The following is a 15438-nucleotide window of genomic DNA, read 5'->3' on the forward strand; positions in this document are numbered from 1 at the left end:
TTAAAAACAAAAAAACCTGAGAATCTATTCATCTATTCATGTTAATCACACAAAATGAGTTAGTTCCATACACTATAATTTGATTAAATATATCCAAAACTATATAACAAACTATTATGGCAAAATAGTTCACGATAGCACCAACTTTTCTGAACTGCAGATTTCCTTGGCTGTCTTTCCCTTCCTTCTCCACTTATAACAGTGATGCGCAATGTTGGCTGCACATTAGAACCGACCAGGAAACTTTAAAAAATAAACCTGAACAGGGTCCTCCCTGCTGGCGCAGGGGTTAAGTCACAGTGTTGTCAAGCTAAATGCAGCCATTGCAGCATGAATTAGATCCCAGGCCAGGGAGCTAACTAACATGGCACAGCAGACCTCACCTGTCTCACCCACTGTTTCCCTCAGCAGTGTATTTCAGTGGATCTGCCTGTTCTGTTCCTCACTCGCTTTGGTGAATCCTCTCACCCCCTGCACCTCTGACCTACACCCCAGTTCTTGTATGCATAAATCTTAAAAAAAAAAAAAAAAAAAACAACCCTGGACAATTGCCAGATCTGTAGGGTTGGGACCTGAGACATTTGAATTTTAAAATCTTTCCCAGTAATTCTGATACATAGTAAGGGTATGGGTTGAAAATCACAGACCTTGGAGGATATAGACAAAATTAAATCCCTTTTATTCACAATATAGATATGTTTTTTTCAGTCCATGCATTTTTTTTTTTTTTTAATTTTCTAGAGGCATGTCTTATTTATTTATTTATTATTTGTTTGTTTGTTTGGTTTATACATGCACTGGGTACAGTCAGAAGCGCGGGAGGGTGAGAGAATTCACCAGAGCCAGAGCGGGGAGCAGAGCAGGCAGAAGGACCGAAGGACACTGCTGAGGGGAGCAGCGGGCGGCAGGAGAGGTCTGCGCGCCTTGTGGGACCCTCCTCTGGTGGCTGGGGAGCAGCCGGGGATTGAACCGGCTGCAGAGGCTGCAGGCAGCTTCGCAACCCAGCGCTCAACCGCTGCGCCACCGGGGAGGCCCTCAGTCCATGCATTTTTAAATGAAAATATAACAAACTATGTCATGATAATTTGAGGCATGAAAAATGAGACATTCAAAATGAAATTTTTTTTAAAGATTTGTTTATTTATGCAAACAAGAGCTGGGGTACAGACCAGAGACGCAGGGGTGAGAGGATTCACCAGAGACAGAGTGGGGAACAGAACAGGCAGACTGACTGAAATACACTGCTGAGGGGAGCAGCGGGCAAGGCAGGAGAGATCTGCTTTGCCGTGTGGGTTTTTCTCTGGCTGGCTGGGGATTGAACTTGTGCTGCAGAGGCTGGGGATTGCTTCATAGTGCGGTGCTTAACCCCTTGCACCACCAGGGAGGCCCTCAAAATGAAATATAATTCATATTGTTATAGGTTGCTGTTGCCAGTTAAAGAAAGCAAAGGTCCTTGCCTTACCTCAACCTCTTATATTGGCTCTCTGTCTCTCCACAGGCCTCGGTGACATCACACAGCAGTTGAATCAAAGTGAATTGGCAGTGTTACTGAACCTGCTGCAGAGCCAAACCGACCTGAGCATCCCTCAGATGGCACAGCTGCTTAACATCCACTCCAACCCAGAAATGCAGCAGCAGCTGGAGGCCCTGAACCAATCCATCAGTGCCCTATCGGAAGTGACTTCCCAGCAGCAGGACTCAGAGCCTGTGGCTCCAGAAGAGTCTTTGAAGGAGGCACCCCCTGCCCCACTGGTTCATCCTTCAGCAGAACAGACAACCCCTGAAACTTCAAGCACACCAGCTGACATGCAGAATATGTTGGCAGTTCTCTTGAGTCAACTGATGAAAACCCAGGAGCCAGCAGGCAGCCTGGAGGAAAACAACAGTGACAAGAACAGTGGGCCACAGGGGTCCCGAAGAACTCCCACAATGCCACAGGAGGAGGCAGCAGGTAAACAGACCGGTCATGAATCTCATTGAGCTCAGGTGCTTTTGATCCTCTTAAAAATCTCTTTAACATTTTCTTTTTTACATCAATGGCCTCAGTATCAGTTTTCTGTAACCTAGTCTACAGGAGAACATAGCACCAAGTTATGTATTTCTTGCCCAGCTTCTCTTATTTAATTCTCAGTGCTTCTTAAAGCACCTTTTATATACTGATTGTTTTTCCTTTTCCTAGGAGGTAGGTAAGTAATTCCCCTTTATTCTAAACCAAAGGAAGCCACAACTGTAGCTAGTGATGTATTTTGAACCACTGTGTGTGTGGTGGCCAGCTAGTACTACACTTGAAAATCTGGCTTCTAAACAAACCATCATCAGATTGTATTCTAGTATATTGGATGCTAGATACTAGAGTCTTACCTGGAAGATGCAGTCAAGAAAACTCTAATAAAATATGATTGTAATCTCCTGGAGCATAACTTGGGTATATTTCTAAGTAGATAATTAACATCATACATTTCCTTTCCATGTAAAAATGATTTCTTTAAATCTTTGTACCTGAAAGAGGAAAATTGAATGGACCCCAAATTAGGAAGTAAGCATTATATAAAAAAGAAATTGACATGACCAAGGCATATTTTTGTTAGAAGGCAAAGAAGTTTAAATTTTCTAATCAATTCTGATTCACAGTCTATTTGCAAAGTCTTTACTTAACTGAGTTTTTCACCACCTTGGAAATTTTCGCTGTGCATGAAGACCCTATGAATTGGGGAATGAGAAGAGGCACAAGGGCTGATGAGGTATACTAATCTTCAACTTTAGGGACCTGCATGTACATTTCATATGGGATGGTGCAGAAAGTATGTACCTTATTTCCACTGGTAGAGGGTCAAATATATAAGCTATTTTTCATATGTAAATCTTTTTAAGACTGGGAGATAACATAAATAAAATTAACCCTCTTACTTTACAGATAGGAAAATTATAGTCCAGGGAGTTTAAATAAGCCTGTCTATGGTCTCACTGCTGGAAGCATATTATTGGTAGAAGCAGAACTAGAACTTGTTTCTGTTCAATTCAGTTTGCTACTCTCATACTGATAGCAGTTATTTTTAAAGAGACTCCAAGACAAAGAATAACAGAACACTAATCTAGAATTAGTGTAGGCTTCTTTATCTCATCTCTCTACCCTGTTTTTTGTCCTCCCTTATCCCCCCAAACAAAATTCAGCTGTAATCAAAATACCCGAAAGAAATGGTTCAAATCAAATAACAGTAATCGAAAGAAATTCACTAATTATTGAGCTGTCAAATGGTAAAATTGAACTAAAGTTAAGATCTGGCCTATGGCTAGAAATTGTTGGATTTACTTTTCAGAGAGTAAAAATGTTATTCCTAATTATTATAGTTACCCTGGGTTATCCAGTTAGTGTTTCCTGTGTCTCCCTGTTCTTATTTCTCCCCAGCTGACTCTCAGCCATTTTACTGTTCATTTTTACTTCCACCAGAGGGCAGACTTTAAGCCAGAGAAGGTGACAATCTATCACTTTGTATACTGTTTAGTACTCTATACTTTTTGGGTAAGGATATGGTTGAAATCTAATGAATCACATAATGTTTTTAAGGTATTTGTACATTTCATTAACCGCCTCCCCCATTAGTATAGGTAGTATTGTTAACACTTTAAATCTTATAACAGTATGATTTTTTTTGTGACCATTTTTAAATTCCTTTAAGAAGTTTCATTAACTTTAGTAGTTTTTTCCAGTCTATCTGCTTTTTCTACCTTGAAATTGTTTTTATCCTCATTCGTGTGAAAGAATTTGAGCTCAAAGATTAGTTCTGTTGAAATACAACTAGGCTGTTTACATAAAAGGTAATTTTTAAATGACAAGTAGTATAGCTAGAAAATATTAGTTCTGCCCACTTTTGCAATTAAAGTTGTTTGTGCTTACTATTAAAAAATAAACAACCTGGTGTTCCATTTCATGTATATTCCAAAAGTATTTTAAGAAATAACTGGTAACTGTGATGTTCTTAAATACATATTGTAAATAGCAAAATGCTCTGAAATCTATAGATCTTTGTAGTCCAGTCAGCTGTCTTTTTTTTTTTTTTTTCAGGCTATTCTCAAAGTTGTCAGTTTTCCACGGCTAATTTTTTCCCCTTAAATTCATTTTTCTTTATCACCTAATCAGTCAACCAATTAGTATTAGTCAATTATATATGTATAGGGTGACCAACTCATCTCTGTACTATACTTTCAGTTTTAAAAGTAAAATTTTCCAAGTTGGGAACCTCCTCAGTCCTGGCCAAACTTGGTCTGTTGGTCACCCTACTTTTGTGTTAAATATAGTACCAGATCTCATCCTTGCACAGCACAAATCAACAATTTGTAATGCTTTCATCTGCACGCTATGGGGAATGTATATTTTACTCATTGTCTTTGCAGAAATATAACTGTAGTAAATATACTATCAAAATATCTGATTATAATTGAAAAACTATTTTTAGCTTGTCTGAGTAATGACTTTATGCCCCTCGCTTAGATAATAAAAATTAACTCTATGGACATTTAAAAATATGCTTCCATAGGGAACAGAAAGATCAATCATTTTGAAGATATCACAGAACATTAAACCTTTTCTTCAACAGAATGACTCCCAGCTTTCTAAAGGCACTGTTATGACTGCACTTGGTTTTATATGTCCTCAAACTCATGCCATTTTACATTTCTACTCTCCTACCTTAGCAGGTGTTCATTATCAAACAGTGATTGCCATGCTTAGGCAAAGTTGACTAGTAGTGTGAGAAAAAAGATCTGAGGAGTGGTTCAAGAAAGACAAGATCTTTGGAAAGACAGTATAGTATATTAGTTCAATATATTTATAAATACCAACTTCTTGTCACTATCTCTGAGAAAAACATGTTTGTCAACAGCCCATTCTGCATGACACTGCTTTAGTGATTTTCTTTCTGAGCATGGAAAAATACAGGAAGTTGGGGGGAAAGTAGAAAATTATAACACAAGATTGCTTTAGTCTACAGTTAATTACTGTAAATAGGAAGTTGAATGACAGTATGGTGGTTAATACCACTTTCTTCAGGATGTGACTATGGGGAGAGGACTGAAGTTTGGAGAACCAAGTGTATATTTCTGCATGATGGTAATGAAAGGTTTTTACTTTTTCATCTCTCCTGTATATTCTTTAAGTTCTGTTTCAGGTGTTAACCTTATATCATCAAACGTTCTGTAAAATGTGTTAGCTAAGTCCATGGAAGGTCTCCTGTTGTACAGCAAGATTATGTTCTAGAAATGTGACCACAGCATGTATATTGTTTCTTCTCATCTTCCTTCTTTCCACTTTATTTTCATTAATGTTTTGATCCAACAGCGAAAAGGGGTGGGAAATTGCCAACAGACTACATTTTAGAACAGTTCTTTAAGGAAGGAAATCTCAGACAAAAATCAGGACAATTATTTGAAACATGATCATTTTACACCAGCTGTTAGATCTAGAATGCATTTGTTTCACTTTTAATCAGTTGATTTTATTTATAAATTGCAATTTCTTGATCCCAAGATTTTATTCTTTTTATATACATATATATATATGGTTACTTGTATTGATATTTGTTTATGTTGGGCAGTGTGTGTGTGTGTGTTTGTGTTTATAATCACATGTGATTTTTAAGATGGTGTTTAAAAGAAGTAACCCTTCCACAGCATGTCCTCCTCACATTCTTCCACCAGAGAAGAGGCCCCCTGAACCCCCTGGACCTCCACCGCCGCCACCTCCACCCCCTCTGATTGAAGGCGATCTTTCCAGCGCCCCCCAGGAGTTGAACCCAGCCGTGACAGCCGCCTTGCTGCAACTTTTATCCCAGCCTGAAGCAGAGCCTCCTGGCCACCTGCCACATGAGCACCAGGCCTTGAGACCAATGGAATACTCCACCCGACCCCATCCCAACAGGACTTACGGAAACACTGATGGGCCTGAAACAGGGTTCAGTGCCACTGACACTGATGAACGAAACTCTGGTCCAGCCTTGACAGAATCCTTGGCTCAGACCCTGGTGAAGAACAGGACCATCTCAGGCTCTGTGAGCCACCTTGGGGAGTCCAGCAGTTACCAGGGCACAGGGTCAGTGCAGTTCCCAGGGGACCAGGATCTCCGTTTTGCCAGGGTCCCCTTAGCATTACATTCAGCGGTTGGGCAACCATTCTTGAAGGCTGAGGGAAGCAGCAACTCAGTGGTACATGCAGAGAACAAATTGCAAAACTATGGGGAACTGGGGCCAGGAACCACCGGGTCCAGCAGCTCAGGAGCAAGCCTTAACTGGGGGGCCCCAACTCAATCTTCTGCTTTTGGAAAACTCTATCGGGGGCCTACAAGAGTCCCACCAAGAGGGGGAAGGGGGAGAGGAGTTCCTTACTAACCCAGAGACTGATTTCAGCATCCTTCCCTATCCATTCTTTCCAACGAGTCCTCTGAACCTTTAATGAAATCATTTATCAGAGTGAGGTAATCATCTGCATTTGGCTACTGCAAAGCTGTCCATTGTATTCCTTGCTCACTTGCTACTAGCAGGTGACTTATAACGATGTTGGCACCAGTTCCCCTAGATGGGCTATAGCCAGAACATTTACTTCAGCTAGATATAAGTAGAGAATATGGAGAGGGTCATTAAATTGAAAAGTAAATATTTTATTAGTTCATTGCCTGCACTTCTTGAGCAGAAGAAAAAGAAGAGTTTCAATTTTGAGATGGCTCAGGAGAGGCTCTCTTTAAGTTTTTAAAGTTTTTATGGTTTCTTTTAACTTTTTTTTTTTTTCTTTAAAGAGAATAGTGTACACAAAATTTGAGCTGCTCTTAGGCTTTTGCTAAAAGAGAAACAGTGACCTGGCTGATTTAAATAAATGTTTCCTTTCTCTCCACCATCTTACATCTTTGCTTTCAAGTAACCTCTTTTTTTTTTTTTTTTAAGCCCACATTGAGCATCTTGAACATACATTTTTTCCAAATAAATTACTTACTCTCAAAGTTTGTTCCACTTTTACAAAAGACATGCCCTGTCTCCCTGCGTATGAAGCAGGTTACAGAAAGTGACATTCCTGGGCGAGTAGGTAGACTAACCTTATCGCTTCCCTTTTTTAACCTCATTTCTGTAGTTTCTGTCTCTCTCTACCCCCCTTTCCCTTTCTCCTTCCCTCTTTTTCTCTCCCTCCCTCCCTGCCTGTCTCCCTTCTTCCCTCCCTTCTTGTTCTCTGAGACATTTATTTGGGAAAAAAATATTCTTCGAGATGCCCAAGAACCTGGGATAATTCCTTTACTTTTTTTGAAATAAAGGAAAGGATTCAGACTCTTATAGTGTTCTCTGTAACTCTTCAATTCTAAAATTGTTTTTTTTTTTAAACCATGTTCTGATGGTGAAGTTATTTATAAATGCAGACGACATAGGACATTGTGGCTGAGCTGAGGTTAGAGATGATGCCTCCATACCTAGAGGGCTAGTAAGAGCGGTTAGCATATTGTTTACACATATATTTTTATGTCAAAAAACTTTGAAACAGAGCATTGTAATATTGTCAAAGAGAAAAAAACATCTTGAAAATACATGGAAATATGACTTAGTTTAGGGTGGATATTTTTCTGAAGATATATCAATACCTGAGACCTTTTTAAAAAAATAATTTTAAAAGAGCAGACCATAAGAAAGATCAGTATTGACATATACACATCTCAGCATGTATATCCTGCCAATTCTTCTAGGGATTTTCCTCCAGAGAGTTTTGGTTTTGGTAAAAGGGGTTAAATTATGACTTCATGGCAAAACCTTGCCTGATGAAGAACAGGAAATGGAAAAGGGAAAGGCTTTCTGGGTGGAATAACTTGGGGAGGTTTCTCATTCTGGCTTCCATTTCTATGTGAGTACCAGCATATAGATAGAGTGTTTTAAAAAATACACATTCATATAAATTATCTTCACAGACTTAGATCTTTGTGAAATGTAGGTTTAGCCCCCTTTTACAAAAAAAAAAAAAAAAAAAAGGGCAAGCATGCTTCAGCATCTTGGAGAATAGTTTTCAGAGTTCAAGTGAAGTTTCGTGTTTCAATGCCAAGTTCATATATTAAAAAATAAAAACTATTGTAAGAGGAAGGTGCACTAATAAAAAAAAAACTTTAAAGAAATGAAAGAAGAACCCTCTTCAGATACTTACATGAAGACTATTTCCCCTGTTACTGAAATAGGTAGATATCGGTGTGTGTATTTCTTTATTTTCTGGTTTTTGATCTGACCTTGCCCTCAAGGTCAAACACTGATTAGAAAGAGAATCTTCTAGCCATTTTGGCGTTGATGGCTTTTTATACCAGTGTGTCCAATTATATTTGTTAGACTCACTGACTCAATAATTGGTAAATTTCATTAAAGTTTATCTGAACCTTTTGTCTGTTGACTTCTTAGTCCTCAGACATGGCCTTTGTATTTTAGAACATTTGAATTTGAGGTATTGGGCCCCACTCTCCCATTTTTGATTAAAGAATTTAAGCCTGGGATGCTTTCAAAAGTATCCGATGACAAAAATTGGTTTCCCATCAAATATGAATAAAATTCTATATATATTTTAATTGTATTTTGGTTATCAACAATCAATAATGTTTTTCCCTCCCTACCACTTATTTTTAATTATGCCAAATATTCTAATATGCTTAAGTCTCCATTCCCCCATCCCTACTAGGGAAGAGGGTGAGTGTATGTGTGTATGTGTATGTGTGATCCCATCTCATTCTCATCCCCCATTTTGGGACTCTAACCTTTAAAATGAAAAAAAAAAAAAAAAATTGGTAATTTTTACTTTCTAAGCAGAGGAAACAAGAAACTCACTTAAATGTCCTGGAATCTTTGTGGAGGAAGAAAAGGTATTTGTTAATTTTTCAGCTGTATTATCTAACATGATGGAAGTAAAGGTTTGGCAGAATTTCAACTTAACTGTTAGAAAGTTACAAACCCAATTAATTATTCAAAAGTGGTTTTGGTTTGCTTTGAATTACTGTACCATAGGAGATATTAAGACCATTAAATACATTATTTTGAACAGACGAGAAAACTGTTCATGAGTGAGAGAGAAAACTGGTTTGACTGTGATCATTTTTGTGTTTTTCCCAACAAATTTGCTTGACCCAGTTTCCTTAGTTCTTTTTTCAACTGTCCTTAAAAATGATAAGGATTTGAAGATACCAAATCTATGTTTGAAAGCAGGGCAGTTAGCACAAATTTGTAAGTAGGACTTCTGTTAGCTTAGCCATAGACATCACCCAACCACTTGTGTGTGTGTGTGTGTGTGTATATATATATATGAGATATATATATACATATATAATATACATATATAGTTACAGTACTAAAATGGTTACCAGCCGGTTTTGAGAGAGAATGCTGCATCAAAAAAAGTGTCAGTTGCCACCTCATTCTCCCTGATTTAGGTTCTGACACTGTGTTCCTTTTCTCTCTCATTTTTTTGCCCCCCATTGGGTGTACCTTGTCTATGTACAGATATTTTGTAATATATTAAATTTTTTTCTTTCAGTTTATAAAAATGGAAAGTGGAGATTGGAAAATTAAATATTTCCTGTTACTATACCACTTTTGCTCCATTGCATTTACTTCTCAGTCTGTACCCTCTGAGTAGATTTAATTACGTATAAAGGACATTTTTCCTCCACTTTATCTTAGGGGTACTTTATCTCAGAATTGCTGTATGTAGACCGAAAAAAAAAAGTTCTCAGGGTGTGAAGAGGTTCTTAAACATTAGACTAGGAACTAGAGAATTAAAAAAAAGTTGGGGAAAACCATAAGATGTGATTTACCTTTTTTTTAAAGTAGAAAACAGTTACACAAATAATGATGGTGCCAGGCTTTTAAAAGAGTTGAGTTTCATGTACCCCAGCTCCTCCTGAAAGGAGAGGTAAGTGGGTTTGAGCTCAGCTGTTGTCAAGGGAAGTTGGTAACAGACTGGTTAGACCAAAGAATAGACCCTCCTGGTCCCTCACCTGTCAGCATGGGGATTAGCATGCCTAGCTCTGTTTACATTCTCTGATGCATTGCCAATCCAGAAAGTGAGTCAAAGTTGTTTTAAGTGTAAAATTCCTCTTATTTCCAAAATCTTTCCTACCTCAACCAGAAAATAGAGTTGCTTTCCTTTCTCTTTCATGGTTTAGGGTTCTGAACTAAATATTCCCTGACAGGATGTGCGGAAGTACTGCGAATGATGTAAGTAGGCAGAGAGCAAACAAACCTGTCCGAAGACAGACAGGGAGAGGATACACCAGGCAGAAGACAAAGGGAGAGCAGACATCCAGGCTTCAGGGAGTTGTGGATGGGGTGACAGTCATATCAGATTAAGGGGCACATAGAAGAAGGGAAATTAGGAGGAAGTTGTATTTTAAAATGTGATGATTGTTAGCCTGTTTTTGAATCTGAAGTTTGGGGCAGCCAGTGGGCTGTTGCATCTTTACCTAAAAGAATGGAGAGCACAAGACTATTCCAACTTCTGGAATTCTGTGTTCCTGGTTAGCCTCCAGAGAAAAGAACTTTGTTTTCAGTCTTTATATTTTGCAAGTTCATGACTAGGAGTATGAACTTCAACCTGCTAAAGAATGCTATTTCCATTTCATCACAGTGGCTGTCTTTTCAACGCTATGCTTAAAGGTTCAGGGCCTAACTAACCTGAACTTCTCTTTCACATCCAAGGCTGTTTCTAACTGAAAACCATACTGTTCAGTTATCTGAATTTCTTAGGCACTACTTTTCCCCCTAGACATACATCCTTAACCATATGCCTTAAGGAAGTTAAGTGTCTGTGGTGCTGAGATTTCCACTGTTACTAAAGATTGCCCCGTAGCTTGACTGATCCTTAGGCACTGAGTTACTTCTCTGTTAACAATTTAGTCATCCTGGACAGCTGGGGGATAGAAGTGGGACATTTGTCAAGTAAGGAAATGTTCAGCCATTCCAAGGGAAAGGCAGAAGTGCTAAGTCTTCTTAGTTCCTAGGAGGCAAGATGAGCATTCCTGGACATTGGTCATTTTTACTGTCCAAGCATGACATTTCTCATATATAGGAGTACTCAGATTTAAAAACTTCAAATCAGGATAGACAGACTTTGGGGGAAGTAATGACTCTTGGAATTGCTGGTGGTGGTCTTCCACTCCTTACCATAAGCAGCTGTCTTTCCATCCACTTCTCATTTCCTAATTTTCTCTCTCCTCACTTACTACCCAGCTCGTGCTTGAGGCCTACCAGAGGTCTTGATTGCTTAGCCCTGCAGGGGAGAGTTATTGCTGCTTCATAGTTTTGAAGCATAATGAGAGGTAATTCAGAAGACAAATAGCTATTCCAGATCCTCAACTAATGGGATGGGAGGTAAAGGAGAAAGTGAAATAGCTATGCTTTCTTACTGCTAAGAACCATGAAGAGAGTTTTATATGGTGTGTGGGGTATTAGAGGTTCCTTCACTCGTCTAGGAAAGGCAGGGAGTCTCAACCTTCGTCTCTCCATCCTCTTCCCTCATAATCCTGAGACATTTTTTACTGGTGACATTTCTGAGCTCAGTTGCAGATGGTGTCTGTGGGAAGTAAAGCTTGGTGAGAAGAGGGACCTGCTATCCATGAAAACACAGATGAGGGCTTGATTAATCTCTTGGGTGCCAAAATGCTTTGGCCACTGAATAGCTTGCATAGCTCTATCTTAAAAATTAGTAGCCCAAGACTGAGAGAAGTAGGCAGATTTGAGGTCAATTTTTAGTGCTCTCTAGAATGGTGAGTTGTTAGTAACATTTCTCAACATGCAGCCCTCAGCTACAGCCTTTTCTGGAATAAGAGGGTATGGCCAGGAAATAAATTCACTTAGACATAGGTTCTCTGGGACCTGGAAATAGGTTTTTGAATGTTTGGCCATGTCTTCGTTGTTAAATGAAGATAGTGCTGATAGTTGTTAAGGAATGAAGGTTGTTTTGTCTAAGCTAGCTGATTTGGGGTGTGAGGGCCACTATGGAGAGACTTAAAGTCTACATTGTAGCAGTCAGCTAAGTGAAGAGCAAAGTCTGCTCTTGGAGTGTGTCTTTACCTTAATGCATGGGCGCTCTCAGGTAGGAGAGCCGCCTTCTTCCTAGAACTGTAAAACACCATGTAATGAGAGACACCCTTGGTCAGGGTCAGCTTGTGGACTGACAACCCTCCCCACCAAGGCTAATACAACCTTGAATGCTTTTGACCCTGGAGAAAAGAGACTAAATTCAAAGACTTAGGAGCCTCAGCCTTTTTATAAATTTGGGAACTTCTGAGTTTGGCCTTATACAAATATTTACAATTTCTGTTAGGGGACCAAAGGTCTCATAATAATGAAGCAACAGAAGATGGAGAGAAGGGAGAATTGTCTAGTCTGGTAGCTGGGCTGCTGATACTTAGGGTCTAGTTGCTTATAAAGGAGAGATAGGTGAAATGGAAGGGGAGAAATATGGGTGGGCTAGTGAAAGTTGAGGGATAATTGCCTTAAAGTTTCATGACTCAGTTCAGGGAGACCCCATAAAATATCACTGTAAATCTCCCCTTGATGACAATAACGTTACCCTTTGCCTAGAGGACGGCCCTATAACCCGTATCCTGGGGGATGCCAGGAAAACATTTTACTTGAGAACCTAGATTATAAAGAGGGACGCTGTTTAGCACTGCTGTCCACAGTTCAAAAGAACAGTTCAGGAAAGAAGGAGGGAGAAATGTATATGCATCATGTTAAAAAGTTCTTTGTATTTTTGGAGTTTTAAAACTCTTGCAACCTGGAAACTGTACTATTCCTTTTGCCTTTGTTCTATATCCAAGCAAAGGTAGTTCTTTGAAGAGCAAACAAACCAGCTCATATGAATTTGAGTTACAGAATGTTAGCAACCACAGAAGGACATGAGCTTGTCTAAACCAGTGCCTCCTTTAGCCAGAAAGGTAAAAAAAGCAGTGTTTGGAGAAAGAAGAACGAGAAAGAGAAGGGATGTGGTTGGGGACCTGCGTGGTGTCAGGCACTGTGCTAAGCACATTGCTTTTATTACCTTGATTCTTAAACATGTTGCTGCTTGGGGGTGGAAAGAGTAAAGACAAATCCCTCTTACTGTCCTGACCAACAGGTAGGAGACAAAGGGCGGTGGAGACCATTTTTTTCCTGTCTAGACTATTTGAGAAGTGAGTCAGCTTTTGAGAGAGAGAACTCTACTGAACTCTACTTGTGAACAACTAATTCTATTCCTAGAGACCCTCCAAAATTATGATAAGTAGGCTAGAGGCAGGACTGGTAGACGACAAGATCACTGTTGGCTCTGAGATTGATTTTCATTCTAGAAAAGGTCATGACCTGAAAATACAGGATTAATCTTAGAATAGGGCTTCTTATACTAAGGAGCCTTCAAAGAAAGTTGTGTTTATATACTATGAACCGAGGAAATAAATTTGTTGGGTAACCAGTCTTGTTTGCAGGGGGTGGGGTGTACGGGGGGTTGTGTTGTTTTGTAATACTTTGAATTCATGAAATAATTTGTATTTTGGGAAGACCCAGTGCCAAGTCAATGTTAGTAGGGGCAGGTGGCAGCCTGAAAAATTGAAAGAATAACACTGACTTCCTTATAGATCTTTGCTGTGATATCCCAAGGATTATACCAGGAGGCAGCTTCACTGGGGAGTGGTAATATCAGCAGAGTCATGTCCTGAGCACAGGGCAACTTCTCGGGGAAATGAGGGAGGCTCCCACCTTCAGGAAGTTTCTGGGACTAGTGAGTGATGAAGCTTATACCTGGGCGGGAAATGGCATTTGGTGTTTGTCAGCACGTTTCTGTCAATTATAAAATAAAACAGCCCCCTAGTACTTATGGAACTAAAGCAAAGCAGTAAGAGAAAGTGGAGCAAGCCAGAGCAGATTCTTGGAAGGTAACGAAGACAGGGACATGGGAGAGAGGAAGGTGATGGCCAAAGAGAAAACTTAGGACGGATCACGTGTTTTTTGCGGAGGGCTGCGGATGTCCAGGGTGTCTAGTGGAAGATTATTAGTGAAGTCAGAGGCGTGATCTTGTTGGACTGAATGAGGAATCTGGGTTTGATTTGGTAAGCAGTCACAGGGGGCAAAGCATGAGTGCGATGTGGAGCACTGGGACAGCCGTCCTGGGTCGAGGAAGTAGGAATGCTTTCTAGGGTATCGTTCTTGTCCAGATGGGAGACGCTGAGGGCCTGGACTAGAGTAGTTAAGGGGAATGAGAAGGAAGGCAGTAGCCCCAAGAAACTAGTGAAACTTGATGATCGTGTGCATGTGAGGAGGAATCAAAGCTAGGGTAAGGATGGTGACTCCTGGACAACGTATGTCATTGACAGTGATGGGCTCTTGGGAAAGAGGGTGCTGCTTTGTGTTTTTGAGAAGTAGGAAGTGTTCACCAGGTGGTGGGATGTGCCTGTGCTCGGTGTGGCAGAGTCCAGCAGGAGGCACTGTCTGCGGGAAATAGTGCAGTGTGTGCCCCAGACATTCACCTGCTCTGCCCTTCCCAGGTTTGAGGGCAGGTGAAAGAGTGTTGCTGGGGTATGCCCTCAGGCTTCAAGAATGCTACCCCACTCCAGATCTGGGAAAGAAAATACCATTTTTTGCCAGTTTCTTCCCCTTTAATGCTTTGAAAATGGGAGGTGACTAGCCCGTGGCAGCATGTGCCTGTGGATGCACAATTCTCTGGCTTGATTCTTGGAAGGCCTTTTTCTGTCCCTCCCTGGGGGTCATTTGTATCTCTGCTTCTTGCTCCCAGAGCCATAAAGTGGGAGCCCCCATTTATTAATTGGGTTGGGACTGGGGAGGGGGTCGGCGGGGGACTCTTTAGTGTGGCAGGCAGGGGTCTTCCCGAATGAGCCCATTAGCCAGCCCCAATGGCAGCTGAAACGGGGCCGCAGCCAACTCCTCTCCGTTTCAAAAACCCTCCATCGCCTGCAGCAGATCAGAACAAGGCCTGCGGGAGCCCTTAGCTTCTGATTGCAGCTGTGAGGAAGGACAAAACAATTTATAGGAAGCCAAGTAGCTCCTGTCTCACTGCCTCTTCCTTTCTGACTTTGGGGAGGCTGAAGACTGGGATGTGCTGTCTCCTCTCACCATAGCTTCTCACAAGGCACGTATAGGCCTCAAGTAGGAGAGAACAGAAGTGCGTTTGTGTGCGTTGACTGGGCATTTATGTTGAGACTCTGGATGTATTTGCACGTGTCCTTGCTTTCTTCTTCTAGCCACACACAATTGTATTGGGTAAGCAGCCTCTACTTACATGCCACTCCCCAGGGCAGAGCCAAGTGTGTGCTCAGACTCTTAAACAGTGTGAGGTATGTGTTGGGGTGTGGGGGCGGGGTAGGGCAGGCTTAGCATATCTCCTGCCTCAGACCTGCCTTATCTCTACCTGCTTTATTAAGATTCAGGGTTGGAGTTAGATTACCTT

The 15438-nt window shown here is 40.6% G+C and overlaps 1 protein-coding gene across 1 annotated transcript in view; it reads left to right on the forward strand.

Annotated features, from left to right (window-relative positions):
• CDK12 (cyclin dependent kinase 12) overlaps positions 1-14533 on the forward strand; it is a 60759-nt gene extending 46226 nt beyond the window's left edge. Inside the window, 2 exon segments of the mRNA XM_037494847.2 lie at positions 1499-1951; positions 5695-14533. Coding sequence (XP_037350744.1) covers positions 1499-1951; positions 5695-6380 — 1139 coding nt within the window. The 3' untranslated portion in view covers positions 6381-14533.
• The last annotated feature ends 905 nt before the right edge of the window (positions 14534-15438 follow it).

Source organism: Talpa occidentalis, unplaced genomic scaffold, assembly GCF_014898055.3.
Source record: "Talpa occidentalis isolate TD23 unplaced genomic scaffold, MPIMG_talOcc4v2.1 talOcc4.7, whole genome shotgun sequence".
Taxonomy (NCBI): domain Eukaryota; kingdom Metazoa; phylum Chordata; class Mammalia; order Eulipotyphla; family Talpidae; genus Talpa; species Talpa occidentalis.